The 23166-nt window shown below is 41.1% G+C and overlaps 1 protein-coding gene across 1 annotated transcript in view; it reads left to right on the top strand.

The window, feature by feature from the left end:
* Positions 1–23166, top strand: part of DNAH9 (dynein axonemal heavy chain 9) — a 372401-nt gene that overhangs the window by 66954 nt on the left and 282281 nt on the right. Inside the window, exons 16-19 of the mRNA XM_031003344.3 lie at positions 2911–3107; positions 3217–3641; positions 13617–13839; positions 14593–14759. Of these exons, the coding sequence (XP_030859204.3) occupies positions 2911–3107; positions 3217–3641; positions 13617–13839; positions 14593–14759 (1012 nt within the window). The remainder of the gene's footprint in view (positions 1–2910; positions 3108–3216; positions 3642–13616; positions 13840–14592; positions 14760–23166) is intronic.

Genomic DNA, 23166 nt, shown 5'->3' on the forward strand with positions numbered 1-23166 from the left:
ACCAGCACTGGTGGTGTCCACCTTAGTGAACTGACCAAGCCTCCTCTAATGCTGGAGGTTCAGGGGGCTTCATCACTAAGCCCTTCCTAGACAATCTAGGAAGATACCCCAGCCATACTTGGGTGCAGGCAGTGCACTAGAAGTGGTGCCTAAATGACTTCATCCTTGACCAATGGCTCTCTGGTTCTCCTGATCTGGGCTATCCGATGTGCCATGTGTCCACTTGTGGGAAGGACAGAGTGGGACCAGGGGATGGAGAGAAGAGATGGCAGTCTTTCTCCAAGATTACCAAAGTTTCCTTCGCTTTGTGGAAATAGGAGGACAGGGGAACACATTTTCTTCACAATATAGAGGCCCTTCGAATTCTCCTTCGAATGGGTGGGAGCTGAATTTATCAGCTGCCTGATCTGAAGCACTATAGATAAAATTTGAAAGGCACTGGTTATCTAAGGGGAAGTAAAGGAGCCTAAAGGGGCCTCTGAGAAGAAAATCATGGTGACCCCTTGCAGTGGCTCAGTTGGGTGGCTTTGTCATCCTAGGTCCACCTTACCATTTTGTCTGGTCAAACCCACAATGAATGAGGGTAAGGCCCTGGAAAGTGGTAAAGCCACAGGATGGAAGGAACCTGTCCACCAAACTGGAACACTCACCTTGCACTGTTAACCTGGAGGGGAGTAGACTTCTTTGACCTTTGGAGTCTAGAGCAGAGCAGGGGCTTCTATGACATTGCTGAGGGCATTCCCAAGGCTTGGGTTGGTTTCCCTGTCATCTCTCGACCCAAACTCTGCATAGGTTATATGCTTCCCACTCCATAGAGAAATGTCCCTCCTCCTCTTACCTAGTAAAATGATTTACGTGCACCAACACTGTGGAACCAGGACAATCTGCTTTGGATGATAATTACATTGGCATTACATCCAATGTAGAGATTACAGTCCCATGTCAACATATGGGACAAAAATCTTATACAGTCAAAACATTCTGTCAAGTCTTTTGAATTCCGTAAACTATATGCAACTTTATCTATTAATTTATAAGTACATAATATGTATATTAATGCAGAATATGTCATGAGTATATATATATAAAGCAAATTATAGGTGATTTTATAAGCTATACTATTTTATAAACTTATAGTAGTTTTTATAAACTATACCATCTTATAAACTTATAGTAGTATAATTACTTTGTTATTGGTAAACTTGTGTTCCCTTAAGTCAAATATTGGGACTCTCCTGAGTCCAATCTTGTGTTCCCTTAAGTTAAATATTGGGACTGTCCTGAGTCCAATAATGCGAATTTGTCATCCCTCCAGTTCTGAAGGCAAGGCCCTATTCTTACGTATTTTGAGTATACTGCAGTATTTTACTTAGGGTGAGTGGCTAAGCTGTGGTAACAAAAACTCCATCAACAATATGGTTTGAAGGACAGAGAAGTCTACCCTTGAAAGCAAGAGTCGAAGGTGAGTGTTCCAGTTTGATGGGCAGGTTCCTTCTGTCCTATGGCTCCACCATTCTTCAGGGCCTTGTCCTCATTTCTGGGGTTGAACTGACTCACTGCCATGTCCAGGCTCTAGTCTGGTAGAGGAGAAAGAGACTCAGTACAGAGAAGGATCACCTGCAGTCTCAAGAGTCCCAGCCCACAAGTGGCACCATCATGTTGTCCTACATCCACTGGTGAGGAAATTTCATTGCCACACCTGTCTGCAAGCAAGGCTGGGAAATCTGGTCAAATCCCAGTTATTACTCTCTTTCAAGGGAAGAAGACAACAATGGATTTCAGTGAACAGGCTCTGCCACCCACAGTATCCAGCCCATAACGGGCTCCTAAATATAACTACAATTGAAAAGTCATATAAAAATAAGTGGTTATTGATAAAAACTTTAAGCATATCTCTTGTACCTGGAACATCTTGCTCTGTGTTGTATTTTGATTTAAATTTAGCAAGGCAAGTTGACCTAGTAAGTAATCAGGGATTTGTTAATTATTCATACTGTTTTTAAAATTTTTATCACTACAGGACCACAGCAATAAATTAAGTTATTTCTTAGAAAAGGATAAGGAGCAGAATAGGCAGAATTGTAATTTCTGTTTGTGGTTCATGTCTGTACATCGTTGACAAGCCTGCCCCTGTTCACCTAGAGTGATAAGTGGAATTGCATGGCTTGTGCCTAGGAAGAAATCAGCTGCTTCCAAGAAATGGGCTTTGAAAAATCAACCTCTTGTTGGCTGGGCGCGGTGGCTCATGCCTGTAATCCCAGCACTTTGGGAGGCCGAGGCGGGCGAATCATGAGGTCAGGAGTTTGAGACCAGCCTGGCCAGTATGGTGACACTCCATCTCTACTAAAAATACAAAAATTAGCCGGGCATAGTGTCGCATGCCTGTAGTCCCAGCTACTTGGAAGGCTGTGGCAGAAGAATCGCTTGAACCCGGGAGGTGGAGGTTTCAGTGAGCCAAGATTGTGCCACTTCACTCCAGCCTGGGTGACAGAGTCAGACTGCATCTCAAAAAAAAAAAAAAAAAAAAAAAAATCAATCAATCTCTTCTCAACCAGAGGCTGGACTGTCCCCCAAGAGGCAGTTGAGAATGTGGAAGGGGAGTGGCTTGGGCTGATCAGTCACTAGGATGTGCTCCATGAAGACAAGGAAAGTAAATATCCCGCAGTACCCAGGAGAGCCCTGCAGCAGAATGGGCCTATTCAAATGTCAGTGGTTCCCCCATTGAGAAGCATTGCAAGACTATCACCCTCACATTGTATGGGATGTAAACAAAATTTTACATTTCTGTTTCCCTACAGTCTAGCAGCTTATCTAAAGAAAAGCATTGCTCTGGGTGCTTTTAAAACAGTCCTCTACTTTGTCCATTTTATCCACTCTTTGTTTTGTTTGCGTGTTTTCCGTGTTTTTCAGAGTGTAAAGCAGGACTTACCCCAATATTTGAAGCACAACTGAGTCTAGCCATCCCAGAGCTAGTTTTCTATCCATCTCTGGAGTCTGGAGTGAAGGGGGGTTTCTATGACATTGTTGAAGGTCTCATCACCAGCATTTTTAGGATATCATCTCTGGTGCCACGGCTTTCCCCACAAAACGGCTCTCCTCACTATCAGGTACTGGAGCTGCAGCCATCCTGCCCTCCAACTGTGTCCCCTCCAGCCGAATCTCGAACTTCCTGCCACACACTGGTGTAACCTGCCTGCCGTTGTCTCGCTTCCCCAGGTCGACCTGGACGGTATGCCAGATTTGGCAAACATGCGGCGCACACTCATGGAGAGAGTCCAGAGAATGATGGGCCTCTGCTGTGGCTATCAGAGCACCTTCAGCCAGTATTCGTACCTCTATGTGGAGGACCGGAAGGAGGTTCTGGGTCAGTTTCTGCTGTACGGGCACATCCTCACTCCGGAAGAAATTGAAGACCATGTGGAAGATGGCATCCCAGAGAACCCTCCCCTCCTTTCTCAGTTTAAAGTGCAAATCGACTCCTATGAAACGCTCTATGAAGAGGTGTGCAGGCTGGAACCCATCAAGGTGTTTGACGGCTGGATGAAAATTGATATTCGACCCTTTAAGGCATCTCTGCTGAATATTATTAAGAGGTGGAGCCTCCTGTTCAAACAGCATCTTGTGGACCACGTCACTCACAGGTACAATAGTTGTTTTCACTTTCTTCCAGCATGCTAGGCTGCGAGGAACACCATGTTTTTAAACTTTTTTATATTTTTTCCCCATGGGTATGTTGGTTAAATTAAAAAATTAAGACAGCTGGTTAGAGGTTCTAGGCTTTTGGACACCATGGTAACTTAAGTCCTGCCCTTTTCTTTGTTCACCAGATAAGGCCTCTTTGTTTTGTTTTCTGTTTGACGTCCAGTGTGTGAAAGGCACGTGGTTGAGTGGTAAGGAATATTAGAGACAATAATAGCAGATCCAAGCTTCCTTCACAGCTCCATGCAATCTCTTTAAGCTTGGGAAGGAGAGAGGGTCTAATGGGCCTCTTTGTTTTACTTCTACCTCTTATTCCTTGTCTCGGATTATCCAGCTGGGCAATACGGATGTCGCTAAAACTCTGTGCTCCTGACTGCCTGTCTGTGCCATTCTCACTGTGCAGCAGGCTGGATATGAAATTCTGTCTGCCCTATTGTGACCTAGACCACCCAGCCCAGCACTAGGCTCTCTAAGCCACAGCATCATCCTCTGAATGAATAATCCATGTAGTCAACAGTCCCCCGGTCACTTTACCTTGGCCTGGTCCCCAGATACCCACCACAATTAGAATCTCGACCCCCTTCTCAGAATCCCATTGGGGACCACCAGTCCCTCTGCACAGTGATCGCCCTTTGGAGTGCTGGACGACACTGCAGGGAGGCCAACCTGACCCCCTCCTCAGTTTAGTGCTGGTTTTGCTTAATGCTGCCACTGCCTTGCTCCATGATATGGAGCCATAGGCAGAAAGAAAATGGTAACATTGAGAATTTTATCTATCTACAAATAAACTTTGAGAGATTTTCCAAGGGTAATGTTCAACCACCCTAGGAAACCCCAAAAACGCTTTGTGGGGATTTTTTTTTTTTTTTAGATGCAGTTTTGCTCTTTTTGCCTAGGCTGGAGTGCAATGGCACGATCTCTGCTCACCACAACCTCTGTCTCCTGGGTTCAAGCGATTCTCCTACCTCAGCATCCTAAGTAGCTGGGATTACAGGCATGTGCCACCACACCTGGGTAATTTTGTACTTTTAGTGGAGACAGGGTTTCTCCATGTTGGTCAGGCTGGTCTCGAACTCCTGACCTCAGGTGATCCGGCTGCCTTGACTTCCCAAAGTGCTGGGATTACAGGTGTGAGCCACCACGCCTGACTGGGGATGTTTTAAATAGGGCTTCCTGTGTATTCTTCCACATTCATGAAAACTTTTCTTCCCTGAGGAACTCAGAGGCAAGAAGAGGAAATGCTGATGGGTGGTAGGACTGTGACAGATGCCCCAGGATGGAGCACTGTTGGAGGAGACAGCTGCTTTGTGGTCCCTCTTCATTGCTACGTCTGGTAATTCAAGGATAAGCAGCATGTTTCAAAATGCATGTTTTATTATTCAGGCACAGCAAGGCTACAGAGCAGTAGATGACTCCCATAAAAAGATAGGTTATTACTCACAGTTCCCAGGAGGACAGTGTACAGCAGATAGATTATTACTCACAGTTCTCAAGAGGACGGTGTATGGCATACAGGGCCACAGTGGGGAGCTCCAGGGTCCATCAGGAAGCAGAGGGGGGTGGAGAATACAGGCAGGAGCCTTTGTTGTGATTTCTGTGGGAAGGAATAGACAAGACATGGCAAGCAGGCTCAGGATTGGCGAGTTTGAACATTTCAGTAGCTCTGGGGCATAGAGGCTATTCCAAATTGTCTGGGACCTGGCCTTGGGCTGATTAGGGCAGGGGGATAATGGCCCAGAGCATGAGAGCCCCATAGAGGAGGTGGTTGGACTCTGGAATAGTTGTTGGTTTGCATATGGAAAGTGTGCTCACGGGCCAGCCACTGCTGTCTCAAGGAATTGCTCAGCCCTGTGCAGGGAAGTCCCTCTAGAGTTTCTAAGACCCCGATGTGAAAGGATCAAAAACACATGGTTGATACAGGACGTGGTAACAGCAGCTGCCATAGGCATCAACCAGGTAGGCTTTAAAGATCTAATGGGGTTGGTTTAACAGGATGAACACACAGTAGAGCAGCTAGGAGGCCTGACTTTTGTGTCCTTGGATCCCTGTTTCCTCACCTCTGAAAGAAGACAGCCCAACTGGATTCTTCTAAGGTGTCTTCCGTCTTCTAGCTTTAACAGTTGGTGATTCTAGAAACTGGCTATTGTGTTACACTTTAGAAGAAGATTTTATTGTATTCTGGAGGATTCGATAAAATAGAAATAATAAAAAAATTATTATTGTCTCCTCTGTGCCATGTAATTATGTGATTTCCGCCTTTCCTTAATAGGTCGGGATGAATCCCACCTTACGTTGCATTTTAGATACTTCATTCACTGCCAGAAGTCCAACCCCCTTTTATTACGTAAATTCTCATCTCATTCAGCTCTTCCTGCCCTAATCTGACTCAACCCCTACCTCTGCACTTGCAAAGCTTTCCCGTGCCCTTGCACCAGACCTCAGGATCTTACAGCAGCAAATGCCCACTGTCCCTTTCATCTTGTCTCATCACCGTTTTGCTCCAACTGAAACCTGGCTCCCTTCTGAGGACACTGCTTTCCCTCCAGCCCTCCCAAGTGGAGGCTGACTTTTCTCCTATATCCCTCTTACCAATAGGCCTGCAGGTGGGTGAGGTATGGTTGCTCTTCAGTGCTGCTTCCAGACCATTTCACCACCATCTTCCCTCAAAATCACCAGCTCTGCTGACGTGAATTCTCAGACAATACCAACTGCACTCTGCCTTGCTGCCATTAGTCCCTCTTGCTCACCAGTGCAGATCTTAGCGTCTGGCTCAGAGGTTTCCCTTCCCACCCTTCCCACTTTCTGCTGATAGTCACCCGCCATGACCCAGCATCCACACAATTTCCATCACACTGGCTCTTACATCGTTGACCTCCTCCCTCCAACGCCCTTCACTCTGCCATACCTCTGCTACCTACATCTCTTCTGCATTCTCAGTGGGGCTCAGAGAATGATGGGGAAGTAATTGCTCTGCCTTCAGAAGCTCAGGTTGAAGCATTCCACTCACTGGCCTCCACCTGTTATCTTTCCACCTCACTTACTTGGCAACACTGCTGCACAGAATTCTTCAAACCCATCAAGATTTCCAATTCACTGAGTCCCCTGCTTTCTCAGAGTCTATCATCCTTGGTCCTTATTCCCTCTCATTCCCACCTTGTAAAACCCTGACTGTTTAAACTCAGTGCTCCACACCTGCTCCTGAGCAATTCATCCCTGATGAAGCAAAATCAAACCAGTCTTCTGGCCAGTCGTACATTTCATTTGTGAACATATCAGGTAGGCCCTCACATTTTCCTAGACACTTCCCAATTCTCTCAGACTCCTGTTTCCTTCAAATATTTTCTCTGCCTTTATGACTCTGCCTCTCATTTCACTGAGAAATTAGTATCAATCATGAGAGAACTAATTCACCTTTTCACCAACAAATCTACCAACATGCCTGCATTTGAAGCTGGATATTCAACCACCTCTCCCATGACTGTGGATAAGCTGTCCTTGCTTTTCTAAATCCAGTCTCTTTCCTCTCACCTTAGGACTTACCTTCTTAAATATTCCCTACCTCCAACATTATCAATTCTTTCCTTTACACATTCTTAGTAGCATGTGAGCATATTGTCATATTTGCCACATTGAAAAAGAGAAAGGAGTATGACCCCACAAGCCCTTCCAGCTACAACACAATTTTTTGTATGCACTCCTTTACAGCAAAATTTCTCAAAAGATGTGTTTATATATATATATATATATTTTTTTTTGGTTTTTCACCTCCCATTCTCTCTCTACAAAAAGTTTTATGATGAAATATAACATACATACAATTTAGAGAACAATATTAAAGAGAATATGTGAATTTGCATCATCCAGCTAAGAAACAGAACATTGGCTATATTTTAAAGTTTAAATCCTTCTCCCTCCTTGCAAGATGTTACTAGTGTCCTAAATGTGACGTAATCCTTCCCAGGCTTTTCTTCATCACTTTGTGTATGTGTGTATGTATATGGATATATACACATGTGTATGCATATGGATGTATACATATGTATATGCATACACACATACCTATATGGAGACTTGCATTAAAACTTCATAAAAATGATATTATTGTATGCCATATATTTTTCTGTGTTCTATTTCTTTCACTCAGCATTATGTTTGAGATTTATCCAGGTTGACAGTATAACAGTAGTTCATTTTCCCTGTCGTACAGTATTCCCTTAGATTAATGTATCACAATGTATCTGTCCATTCCATAGTTGTTGAACATTTGGGTTGTTTCCAGTGGTTTTGCTCTTCCCTAAGGACACTGCTTCCCTTTTAACAATGTTGCTGTAAGTACTCTTATATGTGATCACGGAATGGGCAAGCATTCCTCTAGGGTGTATACTTAAGAGCGGAATTGCTAAGTCAAAGAGTATGCATATAATGCCAAGCTCCTTCCAAGATAGAGACAGCCATGGGTGAAAGCTCTTACAGCCTAGCATCCTCCCCACCTCTTAGTATTGATGAATTGTTCAATCCTGGCCACTCTGGTGGGAGTGTAATGGTATCTCACTGTGGTAAATATTTTGCACTACTCTGAGTATAAAAAGGTCCTCATCTTTTTATGTTTTTGGTGAGTCATTATGTTTCCTTTTCTCTGCCTATTCATATCTGTGGCTCATTTTTCTACTGGACTTTGTTTTTTTTCCTTTTTGAAATTATGATTAGGAATTACTTACATTTTCTATATCTAGTCCTTTGCTATTGTATGTCTTGCAAATGGAGTCTACCATTTTGTGACCTGTCTTTTCACTCCACTTATGGTGTATTCTGATAAACAAATTCTTAATTTGTGTGGCCAAATGTGTCCAACTTTTCCCTTATGTTGTTGTTCTTTTGTCTTGTTAAATAAATACTTTTTTTGCCCTGATATCCTAATGATACCCTCCTGTATTCTCTTCTAAAAGTTTTAAAATTTTATCTTTCACATTAAATAGTTCCTTATCCAGCACTCATGAATATGAAGAAATCCTAATTACTGTAGCTTAGTAACAAATCTCGATATCTGGCAGGGCAGGTCTCCACCTGGATCATTTTCATCAAGAATATCCTGACAGTTCTTGGTCCTTACCATTTCATATAAATTTTAGTCATCAGTTTGTAGAAGAAAAAAATCTTTTAGGGTTTTAATTATATTTGTAGTGACTATAGATCAATTTGAGTAGAATTGATGATACTGAGTATTCTTGTCCAAGAACATGTTGTCTCTTTGCTTATTTACATCCTTTTTATGTCTTTCAGTGAAATTTTGTAATCATTGTCTTTAAAAAATTTGCATATTTTTGTTCAAATATATTCCTCAGTATTTTGTTTTTCAGTTCGTAGTATAAATAATATTTTAAAATCATATTTTCTGTAGAAATTGAATTGATTTTGTACATTGATTTCATATCATGAAATCCTGCTAAATTAATTTAATAATTTTGATAATTCATCTGTACATTCTTTGGTGTTTGCAACGTACATGGTCATCATCTACAAATTTATGATAGTTTTATTTCTTCTTCCTTCTCGGTCTTTATGCTTTATATCTCTATCTCTTATCTTACCACTCTGGCTAGGACTTCCAGTAGAATGTTGAATGAAAGTGGGGATAACATACGCCTTTGTCTTGTCTCTGATCTTAAAAGGAGTGCTTTTAACATTTCACTGCTGAGTATAATATTTGCTGTGAGTTTTCTGTGGACTTGCTTTATCTGATTTTAAAATTTCCCTTCTATTTCTAATTTGTTAGGAGTATTTAGCATAAATGCATGTAAAATTGTATCAAGTGTTTTATCTATGTCCATTAAGATAATTCTGGTTTTTCCCTCAAGCCGTTAAAGTGGTGAACATATTTGGCTTCTAATGTTAAAACAACCTAGCATCTGAGATATGCCCAACAAAAAGTATTATCTTTTTCAATATACTCTCTGGCTTATTGTGTTTGCAAATATTTTGTTTAGCATTACTGCACCTGTTTGTGATTGAATTTGGCCTTCAATTTTCTTTTTTTTTTCCTGTCTGTATCTGATTTTTGGTTTTGTAATTGTGCTAGCTTCATAGAACAAGAAGTAATTCTTCTTATTTATTCTCCAGAAGAGTTGGTGTAATCTTGAAATTTTCTGATCTGTGAGAGTTTGATTTAAATTTCTTATTGAGCCATCTGGGATTGTGATTTTCTTTGTAAGAAGATTTTAGCCTATAATTTCTTTAATGATTATAAAGATATTGAAGTTTTCTATTCCTTCGTAATTAAGTCACTTTTAGTAAGTCATATTTTCTAGGAATGTATCCATCTCATGTAAATCTTCAAATTATTATTATAAAATGGATAAGATCCTCTCAACTGTTTAATCTCTGCAAAGCCTATGGTGTCTCCCTCTTTTCATTTCTATCCTTTTTTTTTTTGTTTTTTTTTTTGAGATGGAGTTTCACTCTTGATGCCCAGGCCACAGTGCAATGGCATGATCTCAGCTCACTGCAACCTCCACCTCCCGGGTTCAAGTGATTCTTCTGCCTCAGCCTCCCAAGTAGCTGGGATTACAGGCATGCACCACCATGCCTGTATAATTTTGTATTTTTTGGTAGAGACAGGGTTTCTCCATGTTGGTCAGGCTGGTCTCGAACTCCTGACCCCAGGTGATCCACCTGCCTTGGCCTCCCAAAGTGCTGGGATTACAGGCATGAGCCAGCGCACCTGGCCTTCTATTCATTCTTATTTGTGCTTTCTGGTTTCCTTTCTTCTTGCCAGACACAAAAACACTATCTAATAAACTCATTGATCTTATTTATTATAGTTTTATTTTTATTTCAATAATTTATTCTTTTATTATTTCCTTTACTACTTTGGATTTATTTTCTGTTCTTTGGCTAACGTTTGCTTGTTAATTTTGAGTCTTTTGTCTGTTTGAATGCTAACATTGAAAGTTATAAATTCTCTTCCAAATACAGTTTTACCTCCATCTTGCATTTTAGTATGTAATATTCTCATTACAATTTAGTTCTAAATACTTTTAATATTATAATGGGTTTAGATTTTTTAATTTTTCAAATGTGAGACTTTTCTAGTTATAGTTTTTTATTAATTTCCAACTTAATTGTGCTGTGGTTTAGAAATGATATGTCTAATAACAAGCTTCTGAAATTTGTTAAAGTTTGCGTTATTCAATATAGTATATTCAATTCTTATAAATTTCTGGGCATATTTGAAAATAATGTATATTCTGTAAGTACTGAGTGGAATGTTCTATGTATGCCTATTGTTCAAGTTTGTTAATTATTCTATTCAAATCTACTGTATCTTCACTGCCTTTTTTTAATCTACTTAATCTATCATCACTTACTAAGATAATTGTATTAAAAATCTTCCATTTTTAGTGGTATATTGTCAATTTCTCCTTGTAATTCTGTAAATTTTTGCTTCATATATTTTAAGGTTATGTTATAGGCATACAGATTTTGACTTTTTATATCTTCTTGGAACATTGAGCCTTTTAATCAAACATTAAACATCTTCTTTATCACTAGCAATATGTCTTGTACTAAAGTATGTTTTGTCTTCTATTAGTGTAGCTAAAACAATTTTTCTTTGGTGACATTTGCTTGGTGCATCTCTTTTTATCCTTTGGCTTTCAACCTTGCTGTGCCCTTACATTAGAAGACATTTTTATAATCAGCATAGAACTGATTTTTTAAATCCACTTTAGCAATATGTATTTTTTAACTGGAGGGTTTTGTTCATTAACATTGATCGTGGTACATTTTAATTTAAATCTACCATTTTATTATGTTCTTTTAGTTTGCTATTCTTTTTCTTTTTCATTGACTTCCTTTTTTGTCTGCTTTGGGGTATAATTTTTCATGTTTTCTTTTATTTTCCTTATTCCATTTTTTCCTCTGCTACTTTGAATGTCATGCCATGTAGCTCTGCTGTTCTAATGGTTACCACTGCTATTTTAATAAGCATCCTCAAAATAAGTAAATTTATTACTATTTTTAGTCTCTTCACAATCATTAAAAGACTTTAGAATAGTTTCATGTCTCCTGTTCATCCATCAAATTATATTCTATCATTCCTAGTAATTTAGATTGCTGTCTATTATTTATTTAAGCCCCACGAACTATATATATATATATATATATATATATATATATATATATATATACACCAAATGTTTGTTTATTATTATTTTTTTATTTTTTTATTTTTTGAGATGCAGTCTCACTCTGTCGCCCAGGCTGGAGTGCAGTGGCATGATCTCAACTCACTGCAACCTCTCTGCCTCCCGGATTCAAGTGATTCTTCTGCCTCAGCATCCCGAGTAGCTGGGACTACAGGCACAGGCCCCCATGCCTGGCTAGTTTTTGTATTTTTAGTAGAGACAGGGTTTCATCATGTTGACCAGGCTGGTCTTGAACTCCTGACCTTGTGATCTGCCCGCCTCGGCCTCCTATTTAGATTTACCAACATACTTACCATTATTGCTCTATAGTCCAGACATCTGACTGAGGTATATCCCATTAGAAGTTCCTTTAGTAAAGGTCTATTGATGAAGTGTTCTCATTCTTTCTTTGTCTGAAATGTATTCATTTTGCCCTTGTTCTTTAAAAATAGTTTTGTGGAGGGGAGAATTCAAGAATAACATAAATTCTCTTTGATTATTGAAAATATTATTCTACTGTGTCCTGGCTTCCATTTATGTTGCCGAGTAGTCAGTTATCAGTCTAGTTTTGTTTTTGTTGTATGTGTGCTGTCATTGTTTTAAGAAACTTGTCTTTGCTCTGAAGCTAATTTTAAGATTTTTTTTTCTTTTGGTAATCTGTGGTTTCATACTGAAGTGTTTATATGAGGGTTCCTTTATATTTATTCTGCTTGGGATTTGTTGGGCTTTCTTGATCTTACATTGCGTGTCTTTCAGCAATTCTAGAAAATGTTTAGCTAGACTCTTCTCAAATGTTGCTCTTGTTTGTTCTATTTCGTTCTTCTGGCACTTTCGTTATACTTATGTGTGATGTTTTCATTGTCTCCTGTCTTTTAATAACTTGCATATTTTTCCTTTTTTCTCTTTCTACCCTGCAGTTTAGAAACTGCTCCACGTATATCATACAGTAGTCTAATCCCCTTTCAGCTTTGTTGAAATTTAAATTGTAATTATATTTTCCATTTTTAGATCTTCTACTCAGTTATTGTATAATTTTGCTTGCTTGTTTTTGTTCTTTGTTATTTTTCACATTTTAAGCCTTCTCTTTTATTATTTGTTTTAAAATATGTTTATTAGAGTATAATCTTAAGACAGTTTTTGATTTGTCAACTTAAAAATGTTTGTTTCTTCCTGCCATATAGTAAAGTGATATAAAGGCCTACTGAAAATTATGAGCTTCTTTCTCCTGGAATTCTCCATCAACATATGATCATTTATGCATTGCCAGCAAACACCTCTTAGAAGCTTTTTCTATGCTTCTTTTCACAAAGCAATGCTATCGCAAGCCATAATTCTCATGTTATCCAGTTCATAAATTTTGCCACTTCTCTGAATCCAGCATTCAATACAAAGGTCTGCACCTATCACAGATTTTGAGTGTGCTCCGAGAACCGCTGAAATGACCTCCATTCTTGATTCTATCCAAATCACACATTACATTTAGATGTCGTGTCTCCTCCTGAGTCTCCTTCATCGCAAGATAGGCCTCAGTCTTTGCCATTCATAACCTTGACACCTTATGCAAGAGGCCATATTCTTAACATCAGAGCATAGTCTATGCAGCGTGCTTAGTCAAGTGTTGGGCATGTGGTAGGATTTTCATAATGATAGACATTTTTGTTGGGGAAATCAATACATCTGCCTTTCAAGAAGTAGAACGAGAATGGTTCCTCATGTTCTGTTTGTGTTGATTAGCTTGGCCAACCTGGAAGCGTTTATAAAGAAGAGTGAGAGCGGCTTACTCAAGAAAGTTGAAAAAGGAGATTTCCAAGGCTTGGTTGAGATCATGGGACACCTTATGGCTGTTAAAGAATGGCAGAGTAACACTGATGAGATGTTTGAGCCCTTAAAGCAGACTATTGAATTGCTGAAGACCTATGAACAAGAATTGCCAGAAACAGTGTTTAAGCAGCTGGAGGTCAGTGCATTTATGTCTTCCTTATAAAAGAAATAGAGGAAACATTTTAGGATTTCAGAATGGGGTAAAGTGGGGTACAGCAAATGAAAAACAGGGCTTGGAGCTGCAAGATCCATGTTTTGGAACTATAATGTGTAGCGTATTTGTAACATCTAGCAAATTCTGGAAACTCAGTACATATGGGAGAAGGCAATGCTGGAGATAGATGGGAGAATTAAGATGGATACTTTTTTTCCATAGAAATGAACCAATGTTTTGGTTGAGAAAAAAAAAAAAAGCAGATCTGAAATATGTTAAGATGGTCCAAGAGGTAATGTGGGACATAAAAGAAAATAACCAAGCAACCCTGAAGAATATAGAAAAGGGGAGGGGTTAATGTAGGTAGCTTCAGTAGAAATATGGTAGAAGCAATAGAAACCGAAGATTGTAGAAACATCTTCCTTTAAGAAAAATCTAAAAGTCTCTTTAGCATTCCAAGTTTTCACAAATTTAGAGGGCTTAGAGGACCAGAAGTTGAGAGCAAGAAGGTTAGTGTTGAGTGAGTGGTAGGTAGGTAATAGTTGAGAGCAGCTGCAGAAGGAAGTCGAGGAAGAGTGGGTGGAGGGCAGATTGTAGGGAATGGGAAGATGACACCACCACACCATTGTACCATCTTGTAGCACAGATGGAAGCATCTGGGCTCTGTCCAGCTCAGGACTATGGGAGAGGAAAGAGCACCTTGGGAATCTGACCACACTGAGGTTTCCTTTGCAGGAGCTGCCTGAGAAATGGAACAATATAAAAAAGGTGGCCATTACTGTGAAGCAGCAGGTGGCCCCACTGCAGGCAAATGAAGTGACACTCCTCCGCCAGAGGTGCACAGCCTTCGATGCAGAGCAGCAGCAATTCTGGGAGCAATTCCACAAAGAAGCCCCGTTCAGGTATGGGCCGAACACTGCTGCCTCTCTTTCTGTGAACACTGCAGTCTTTGAGTCATGGATAATTTTTTGTGGGGCGTGTGTATTCTTCCAGCAGCTGCAGACCAGTTAATAATCTTCCTTCCCATTTAGGACCTTTGGTTGAAACGTGGTGCTAATGTGGACTGAATCCTATCATGACCTGTATGAAAAGGCCAAGGATTGTACAAACATCTTGCCTTAAAAAGATGCATATATATCTAGAAGCATATTTGTGCCTCCAAGTTTATAAAGGGATGATAGGTGGTATAATTACTAGGATTTTACTAAACCTTTAGCATTCTAAGTTCTCACAGACTGTTCTTTTGGTTTTAAAAAGTGGCTGATTGAATTTTTAAAATTTTACAGAGCACTTCATTTTGGCAGCATAAAGGAAGGATTTAGGTGAAGGTTTTCTTCAGGGGGTTTCTCTCTGCTTGGTTCCAACACCTCCCTGCTTGTTATGACAGGTCTTTACATAAACAAAGCAACTCTAGGATCAGCAACACCATTCATCCATGCCCACACTGCACATACTTGGGCTCCTTTCTCAGGGATTTCCTCCCATGGTGAAGCGGTCTGCTTCTGGTCCACTGCTCAGCATCAACGGCTGCAACCAGGAGGCCAAGCTGGCGCTCAATGGTCCTACATCTGCTGATGTGCCAGCTAGATTGGGTGCCCTTTGCCCTAACGCTCCAGCTCTGTGATTTGTTTTCTGTTTCCTTGAGCTTCATTTCTTGCTGGGTCTCCTCTATATTGTTGGGTAGACAGACTTCAAAATCTCCAAAGTGGAAAATTCTCGATGCTTACAGTGAGGAATGTTTTCATTTTCAAAGGTTATTTGCCTACAGAAATATTAAAGCAAAAAACCAAACAAAAAAAAATACAACTTCACTGGAACGAAGTTCAATAAAAATTAAGTGCACAGATGCTAGATTCAGGTGGCCTGGGGTCTAATTTCAGGTCTTCTACTTACTTCTTATGTTATGACAAAGTTACTTAATACCTTTGTGCTCCAGATTCCTCATCTATAAAATGTAGATGATAGTAGTGTCCACCACATATAGTTGTGGGTTGAATTAAAGAGATCATTCTTGAAAGTGTGTAGCACTGTGTCTGGTACTATGGTGAAAAACTACTGGTTTGTCCAGGATTGTTCTGGTTGTTGTCTGGGAGTTTTAAAATCTCTCCAGGTGATTCTAAATGTGCAGCCCAAATGGCAGCACATTGCTTTAGAGTCATAGGTTTTATATATTTATATCTTATGTCTGTTTTACACACTTGTCCTTCCCTGTCTCTTAACATACTCATCTTACTCTCTGTAACTCCAAGCATAATGCTTGGGAGATAGCATTTTCGAGATAGCGTCTTGCTCTGTCACCCAGGCTGGAGTGCAGCATCATAATCATAGCCTACTGCAGCCTTGAACTCCTTGGGTTCAAGCAATCCTCTCACCTCAGCCTCCTGAGTAGCTGGGACTACAAGCATGCTCATGTCTTAGGAAGCACCTGTGTTCTGGGCAAACTGAATGGTTGCTCACCCAACCTGGCATGCCTATTTTTATCATTCATTCTTCAAACATTTATTAAGCAGCTGCTATCTCCCAAGCATTATACTTGGGGTAACAGAGAATAAGATGAGTAGGTTAAGAGGCAGGGAAAGACAAGTGTGTAAAACAGACATAAGATATAAATATATAAAACATATGACTCTAAAGCAATGTGCTGCCAGTTGGGCTGCACATTTAGAATCACCTGGAGAGATTTTAAAACTCCCAATATGCCCAGTGTGTCCTATATACTAATGAAGTTAGACTTTCTGGAGGCGAGACCTGTGAATCAGTATTTTGTAAGCTCCAGGAATTCCAATGTGCAGCCAAGTTTGGAAACCACCACCCTAAAGGGAAGTAATTGGTTTCCTTTCAAGCAATCATGCGGAGGAATGTAACTCCTAAGTCTGTATCCCTTTAGAATAATTGCCTTAGGAGCCACGCCCTTGTTCCAAAGAATCATCTGTTGCTCAAAATCCTTGTAGACTCCTTTGGGGACTATCTTTCAGAGTCTGAGGCTTATTCTTCTGACTCTTTTTTGGGCATGCAATTGAATTTTTGAAATTGAACACCAATTCGGAGCCAAAACTGCTGAAGGAGGTAAGTTCTCCAGCTAGGTAATACTACTTAGTGTTAACAACAACCACACCAAAGGCAACAGCCATAAAAATAAAGACACTAATATTTTTGCACCAACAGTCTCTCTCTTTTTTTGTTTTTGTTTTTGTTTTTGTTTTTGTTTTGAGACAGAGTCTCACTCTGTCACCCAGGCTGGAGTGCAATGGCACGATCTCGGCTCACTGCAATCTCCGCCTCCTGGATTCAAGTGATTTTCCTTCCTCAGCCTCCTGAGTAGCTGGGGTTACAGGTGCCCACCACCATGCCTGGCTAATTTTTGTATTTTTAGTAGAGGCAGGGTTTCACCATGTTGGTCAGACTGGTCCTGAACTCCTGACCTCGTGATCCTCCCACCTTGGCCTCCCAAAGTGCTGGGATTAGAGGCATGAACCACCACGCCCGGCCCAACAGTCTCTTAAAATAATTTCAAAAAAGAAAAAAATTCAAAGATGTTGGGGAAAATATCCTCCCAAAGAGACTTCTAAGACTGCTTGAAAGGGAAACAACATTGGTGTGCTTTTGTGTCTGTTCAAAATTTGGTATTTCTCCTTCATGGGTATATTTTGTGTATTGATCAACTCCTGTTTGTTTTTTCATTTTATTTTTATTTGATAGTTGTGTTCGTTTTTCTTTCTTTGCACTTGTATCTGCTGGCTGTGAGGATACTGCTACTCTTAGCTGGGTGTTCCAAATTCACATCTGCTAATTTGACATGCAGATGAATCCCTGGAAGAGGATGCTTTGAAAAGAACTGCTGGGAAACCAAACATTTCTGCAATTTTGATGTATTTCTCTTCTTGTCAAGAAAAACATCAGAGCTAAAATGGAACTGTAGATTTATCACTAAAGCGAATCTTAGTGGATGTCAACTTATGTGTTTTGTTTTCTTTCTTAGTTTGGTGTGTGTGAGTGTTCAAAATTTGTAGGTATTATGTGTGGCATGTGAGTTTAAATCTGGTTTCTCCACTGTTAAGTTATTTATGAATTTCTAAGTTGCAGGCCCTGGTATATTTTTCTGTGAATTCAAGTTTGAGTTTAATTCTGGTTTCTTCACTTTTAGATCGTTTATAAATTTCTAAAGTGCAGACCCTGGTACATTTCTCTGTGGATGCAAGTTTCTGCTCCTGATTAGGTTACACAGGTTAAGCTCAGTTTTGAATGTTCTCGTGTTTGAGGAGAGAAAAAAAACCTGAGTGTCTTATTAAGCCCTTGCAGTCTGACAGGTGCTGTGTGAAGTCAGGTTGCACAGGTTGAGGTTCTTCATGTCCAAGTCAAATTTCAGCTCCTCCTTTAGTTCTTAACTCTAAATTATAACACCATATTTCGGTGAGAGCCGAGCTCTCACCGCAGTAATTGGCTAAATCATCTTACTCAGATTCAAGGGCTTTGTGCAACTCTTAAAGCTGGTGATCAGTTCTCCCTCTTGAATGAAAGGAATGCCCCCATGCTCTAGTGGTGTTTCACTGTTTGGTCTTCCTGACCTTGAGCACAGTCCTCTTGACCTTAAGAAACATCACCATGACATATAGTCTTCTTGCCCACACCAAGACCAAGGTAATCGAGGGATTACTGAGCCAAAATAATCTACCTCTGTGAGCTCCAGCTCAATGAAGACCATTCGTGTTTTCAGCAGGCAACCAGATTCTATGAATGGCTGGGAGGGCTTTCTTGAAGATATCTTCCATGGGGTGCTGTCCTACATGACAACTAGAGAAAACAGCTTTCTAGATAGCCCAAGGCAGCAGTCATGAGGAAAGAAGGGCTTTTGTCCTTGTTGCACAGTGTCTGCTGTCTCTTCCATAACTGCAGAAAAGGGCAGTATTTGTCATGAAACCTCCCAGAGACATATCGGTTTCCTAAGATATGTCATTCATTCAGCTTGATCCTGTTCTTCCAGTTAATCTGACTCATTCACATGATTTAGGCTTTCATGGAGTAGATGAGGTTATGGTCTCAGTAGTGGAGCCAGCAAAAAATGATGTAGCTATTAGGATTTTGAGATAATACACCTTTCCTGACCTCAAGGACTTATAGCCTCAGGGACAATTTCAAAAATGAGCAATAAGGCATGCACATTGGGCACCAGCTTTAACCCCGCCCGGCGAGGCAGTTCACACCTCCCGTAGAACATGGTGCTTATCATGGTAAGCCAGAGCCAGTGGCAAGTAAGAGCTGTTTCGGGGGAAAAAAAAGAGTTACAAAATGGGGATATTCTGGGCAAAGGAAATAGCACATGCGAAGATGCAGAAGGATGAAAATGTAAGAAACAGCTGGAAAACTGCATGTGTGTATGGCTGGGATGCAGGAAGCAGGAGAGGAGAATGGAGGGGGCCATGTTTTGACCATAATCTCAGCCACTGAGGAGTCTAAGTATGACAAAAACATAATGTAAAGACCACCTCCTCATGGCTGCGGAGAACAGAATGGGGCAAGGTAGGCTCAAAACCGGGTGCTCAGTGGGAGAGTGGTTCCAACAGCCCAGATGAGAAGTGGTGAGGCCTGATCAGAAGCAGTGGCAGAGATGAGGGAGAGGGGAAAATAGATTACAGAGAGATTTAGGAGAATATCTGCAGGATTGATTGAATGTAGGAGATGGAGGAGAAGGAGAGTGTAAGGGGATTTTTCATCTTCTAGCTTGGACAAGTGGTCGGAAGAGCTTTTATCCCACTGTTCACTGAGGCGGGCACAGAATTGGAAGGACTGCGCCTCACAAAGTCAGGGTTGGATACATTAATTTTTTTTTTTTTTTTTTTTTTTTTTTTGAGACGGAGTCTCGCTCTGTCACCCAGGCTGGAGTGCAGTGACAGGATCTCAGCTCACTGCAACCTCCATCTCCCGGGTTCAAGTGATTCTCCTGCCTCAGCCTCCCGAGTAGCTGGGACTATAGGTGCGTGCCACCATGCCTGGCTAATTTTTTGTATTTTTAGTAGAGACAGGGTTTCACCTTGTTAGCCAGGATGGTCTCGATTTCCTGACCTCGTGATCCACCCACCTCGGCCTCCAAAAGTGGTGGGATTACAGGCATGAGACACGTTGAGTTTTATGCTACCTTGTGGGTATCAAGGACAGGTGTGACGCCGTTCATGGTATACACAGATACAGACGGTACTGAGATTCCCATTTACCAACAGCCAATTTCCCAGGAATCAATTTAGCTCACTTATTCCTCTCTCTCTAGGCTCACATCTGGGTCAGGCCTGAATCAGTCATTTTTCCACGATCAAATGCATGAGCGCCATATTTTCATTTCTTTTAATTATAGTTTTATTCATCCAAGCTTTCCAGGCATTTCTCTTTTAGAGTAAAATACATTTTGCCTTATTATTTCAACTTCAAAGACTCAACCCACCCTTTTCCCTCCTATTGCTTTCTTGTTCTTATACTGTATCATTTCCCCAGAGTTTAGAGGATGGCTTCCAGCTTTTTAGGCACGTGGACGAGGTCTATGAATATCCTGACAATTTGCTCTAAAGGTTTGAAATCATAAGAAGGCTACACATCTATGGGTTCCCTTCACAACTTAGGCCAAGTTGGTTTTTATGTGTGCTTAGCTACAGAAAATGATCACCCACAAATCTAAACTATAAACAAAAATTATGCCGCAGGGTGGATGAAGTTTAGAATAAGTTTGATAAATGTTCACCTCTTATAAATACTTGAGGAACCAACATTGATTTAAGAATGCTTATGGGTGCCAAAGGAAGAATGGTTAGCAAGATAATTTCTAATCTTCCATGTGCACCCCAAATAGCTCCTATCTTACCTAAAAAGTTATTCCTAAATGGTGTTCCACTAACAAATTAAACAGCATGTGGGCTTTTAGAATTTGTTTGAATTTTAACTAACATCAAGAGGTTCAGTTCACATTCTAAATTCACTCTAGTCAAGATAAAAAGTGGAACCTACACACACCAACGATTAGTCTTTGGAAATGAAGAATAAACACAAGAACTCCTCACCCTTGGTGATCTTTTTTTGCTGGGCCCCTTGCCATGAGCACCTTCCATTTCTTTCCTCCTAGTTCTTTCTTCCTCATAAGGGAGAAAGCTCCTCTCTCTATATATATGTAGAGAGACAGGGCCCTTTTCAACTCTGAGCACTCTGACCTTCTGTTCTGAAATATGTGGGAGCTAAATAATAGAGAAGGCATGCAAATGATAGTCCCATTCTCTTAAGATGTAAATCTACAACCATAGCACCTGAGCCAAAAACGATTTAGATTGAACAAGCAGGATTCAAACATAACGAGCGTCGAAGTTAATCTGACACTAATTTAATAGTATGCATAACTGTTATTCTGTTGCATGGCAATTAGGCTTAAGTGGTAAGCATTCAGGTAAATGACTTCAATTAGGATTACTTTCCATCTGTCAAGTCAAATATTTCTAAAGTCAACAGAGAAAGGGCAGTTGAAAAACAGGAGTTTGTATGTCATTTTCTTCTTTTTTCACTCCTTTTGTATTCTACCTACCAACACGCAAACACATGCATGCACACACAGAAACACACACACACTGTTGATGGGAGGAAACGGCCGATTCTCTAGTTAGTCATTTCCTCACAACCTTCCCTTTGATGGTGAACCCCATGATGACGTGTTTTGATTTTAGCAAAACATACCATTCTGCCTTAAGCTGTGGTGTGTCTAGTATGTAGCCCTCCAAGCACACAGAAGCAAGAAAACCTGAGCTTGAGGATGAGAGTGAGTATAATAAAGTGGGGTTGGAGGAGAAAATGAGAGGGTCCTTGAACACTAGGGCTATGAGTGCCCTTGACTATAAAAAAGCCATCTGCAGCCGAGCGGGATGGCTCATGCCTATGGTCCCAGCACTTTGGGAGGCTGAGGCAGGTGGATCACGAGGTCAGGAGATGGAGACCATCCTGGCCAACATAGTGAAACCCTGTATCTACTAAAATAAAAAAATTAGCCAGTCTTGGTGGTGTGTGCCTGTAGTCCTAGCTACTCAGGAAGCTGAGGCAGGGGAATCACTTGAACCCGGGAGGCGGAGATTGCAGTAAGCCAAAAAAAAAAAAAAAAAAAAAAAAGCCATCTGCCTACATGGGTTCCTTTGCATGTAGGGTCTTATGTTGGGGAAAACACTATGCAGGAACGCATGCTTTGCTGTATGGCAGCATAAAGTCTCTCCACACTTACGAGGATTAGAAGCAGTTTCAGGTGCATGCATGCCATAAACACTGGAGAGAAGAGGATGAGGAAATGTGAACTAAAAAGCTAGAAATGGTGCTCATAGGTGTCTAGTGCAAGCCCAGAGGCTGCCCCAGGATGCAGAAGGGAGTGGCCCAGGGAAGGGCAAAGGCAGAACGGGAAGATCAGGGACAGCTTGGAGAGGAACTCACGAAGATGAGGAGCCAGATGCAAGGCACACAGTGAAGGAAAGTGACCACGATTGTCTATCAAGGGCTTTGCAGCCGGTCTTCATGGCCGCTCACAGTGGTTCACCAGCGTGAAGTGCTGTTGCCTGAAGCTGATGCAGGCACCAGTGTGAGCTTCACCATGAATGATGACACCATCCTGGCAAATGGAAATCACCTGTGGAGTGCATCTGGGTCCCGCCCCCAGTGGTTCTGATTTAGTTGGTCTATAGAGCAGTCTGGGCATGGGGATCTTACAAAGCTTTCAGAAGATCATGACATGCAGCCCAGGCTGATAGCCACTGCCCCAGAGTGATCAATGGAGGGAGGGTCAAGGTTGGGCTCCTGAGTCCCAGCTCTCCCACTTAAAGATCGCCTACCAAGCCAGGCTTGGTGGCTTGTGCCTGTAATCCCAGCACTTTCGGAGGCCAAGGCAGGTGGATCATGAGGTCAGGAGTTCAAGACCAGCCTGGCCGACATGGTGAAACCCCGTCTCTACTAAAAACACAAAAATTAGCCGGGCATGGTGGCAGGTGTCTGTATTCCCAGCTACTTGGGAGGCTAAGGCAGAGAATTGCTTGAACCCGGGAGGCAGAGTTTGCAGTGAGCCGAGATCACGCCACTGCACTCCAGCCTGGGCAACAGAGCAAGACTCTGTCTCAAAAAAAAAATAAAAATAAAAAATAAATTTAAGAAATCGCCTATCACTAGGTTCCTGGCAAGGCCCTTGGCTTTCCAGCTTCTGCTGTAATATGACAGTGCTCTTTTGTGTCAAATGGTCTTCAGAACCAACAGCTAGATGAAGGGCAGAGTCTAAAGGGGCTTGGATAAGGGGGTATTCCCTTCTAGACC

The sequence above is a fragment of the Gorilla gorilla genome, chromosome 19 (assembly GCF_029281585.2).
Source record: "Gorilla gorilla gorilla isolate KB3781 chromosome 19, NHGRI_mGorGor1-v2.1_pri, whole genome shotgun sequence".
NCBI classification, from domain to species: domain Eukaryota; kingdom Metazoa; phylum Chordata; class Mammalia; order Primates; family Hominidae; genus Gorilla; species Gorilla gorilla.